The sequence below is a fragment of the Neomonachus schauinslandi genome, chromosome 3 (genome assembly GCF_002201575.2).
Source record: "Neomonachus schauinslandi chromosome 3, ASM220157v2, whole genome shotgun sequence".
In the NCBI taxonomy this organism is placed as follows: domain Eukaryota; kingdom Metazoa; phylum Chordata; class Mammalia; order Carnivora; family Phocidae; genus Neomonachus; species Neomonachus schauinslandi.
In genome coordinates, this window is record NC_058405.1 from 191,847,393 (window position 1) to 191,849,018 (window position 1,626).

At 65.4% G+C, this 1,626-nt stretch overlaps 1 protein-coding gene across 1 annotated transcript in view; it reads left to right on the plus strand.

Moving 5' to 3' along the window:
* Positions 1–2: 2 nt before the first annotated feature.
* RNPEPL1 (arginyl aminopeptidase like 1) overlaps positions 3–1,626 on the plus strand; it is a gene marked incomplete at its 5' end in the record, with an annotated part of 9,366 nt that continues 7,742 nt past the window's right edge. Inside the window, one exon of the mRNA XM_044913633.1 lies at positions 3–20. Within this exon, the coding sequence (XP_044769568.1) occupies positions 3–20 (18 nt within the window). The remainder of the gene's footprint in view (positions 21–1,626) is intronic.

The following is a 1,626-nucleotide window of genomic DNA, read 5'->3' on the forward strand; positions in this document are numbered from 1 at the left end:
CCTCGACCGACGCCCCGGCCGTGAGTCCGCTGGGGCCGGGGCGGGGGGCGGGGGGCTGGGGGCTGGGCTCAGGGCGGTCCCCGGGCAGCCTCTCCTCGCGCTGCCAGGTGAGGGGGCCTTAACCTGGGCTCTGCGCCTGGGGCACCTGCGGAGGGGGCGGGGCCAGCCTGGCCCTGGGGCGTCCGTGGCCTCCGGCCTGGCACTCCTCCTCCGGGCCCCGGAGTCCTGTTCAGGTGCTCTCAGTGATTTCCAGCGGATGCCTGGGGAGTTTTTAGGAGCCTTGGACAGAGTGAGAGTCCTGGTGGTGGCCAGTGGGTGGTGGGGGCAGGGGACAGCATGCCACCAAGGGAGGCCTCTCCTTTCAGTTGTGCCAGAGTTGTCCCTGCCTGGGGCCAGGGCAGCTTCCGGTGGGTACAAGCCAGTCCATACATGTGCCTGAGCCCGGCACTGGGGCAGGCCAGGGGGTGGTGTCAGATGTGCAAGGGCCTCCGTGTGACCTACGTCTTCAGAGGACTTGGGGCCAGCTGATCTACTCTCTGGAGGTGGCTGTGAGGGACAGAGCTGCCAGAGCCAGAGAGGGCCGGCTTGGCTCTGTGCCTTGGGCCTTCTGGGTGAGGATTGGCCGGGGCTGCAGCTGGGTGCCCCCGCAGACAAGCAGGTAGGCTCTGCAGGGCTTTGGGCACGGAACACCCACTGCCCCAAAGGCTCTGCCGGAAAGCCGAGGCGGCTCAGGTCGGGCTCGGTGGCTGCAGCACCACTCTGCCACGGTGAGGCTTTTAGGATGGAGCAGGGCCTTTCACTCCTGCGGCATGGGGGTGTCCTGGGTTCCCCCCACGTACACAGCATGCACACAGCTCTGAGACGCCCTGGGGGGTTCCATCTGTCCCTGTCTGTAGCATGCAAAGGGACAGGTGGTGTGGTGGCATCTGGCCAGGGGCACCAAGGTGACATCTGGGTGGGAAGAGCCCAGACCAGACACACACCTGTGAGCTTCTGGCATGATTCCCAGGAACCCTCAGCAGGCCCCGCCACCTCACTGCCTACCCTGAGCTCCCACGAGTCTGCTAGCTGCTGGCCCCTGCTGCCTGCTCAGGTCATCTGGGGCTCTGACAGGCGGCAGATACGCCTTCCAGCATGGCAGTGAGAACGAAGAGACGTGCTTCTCCCTGACCCTGATATGTGAGCTTGGAGCCCTCGTGTCTGGTCCACTCAAGACCATGACCAGCAAAGTGGTGGGCCCAGGACCCTTGGCAGGCTGCTGGGGATCAGGTCAGGCCAATAAGAGCAGCCGTCCTCTCTGGGCTTTCTATGGCCTGGGGGCTGGAGCAGGGAGGGGCGTCATGGTCCCCACAGATGGTGCAGCTGTGGGCTTGGGGACAGGGGCCTGGCCTGCAAACTGGATCACTTGCAGAGGACAGAGGGTTTGGCCCGGGGCACCCACCATCAAGCAGGAACACCACAGGGCTCAGGGCCTGTGCACGGAGCCCCCCCTCTTCCTGGCTTGTTCTAGGCCTAGATCCCTAAACCTGTCGGTGTGCCAATGCACATGCTGCTTCCTGGGAGTGGGGCCCCCACCCCGGAGGCAGTTTGTCTCTTGCATCCCATTCCTGAACCCCCCCACCCCCC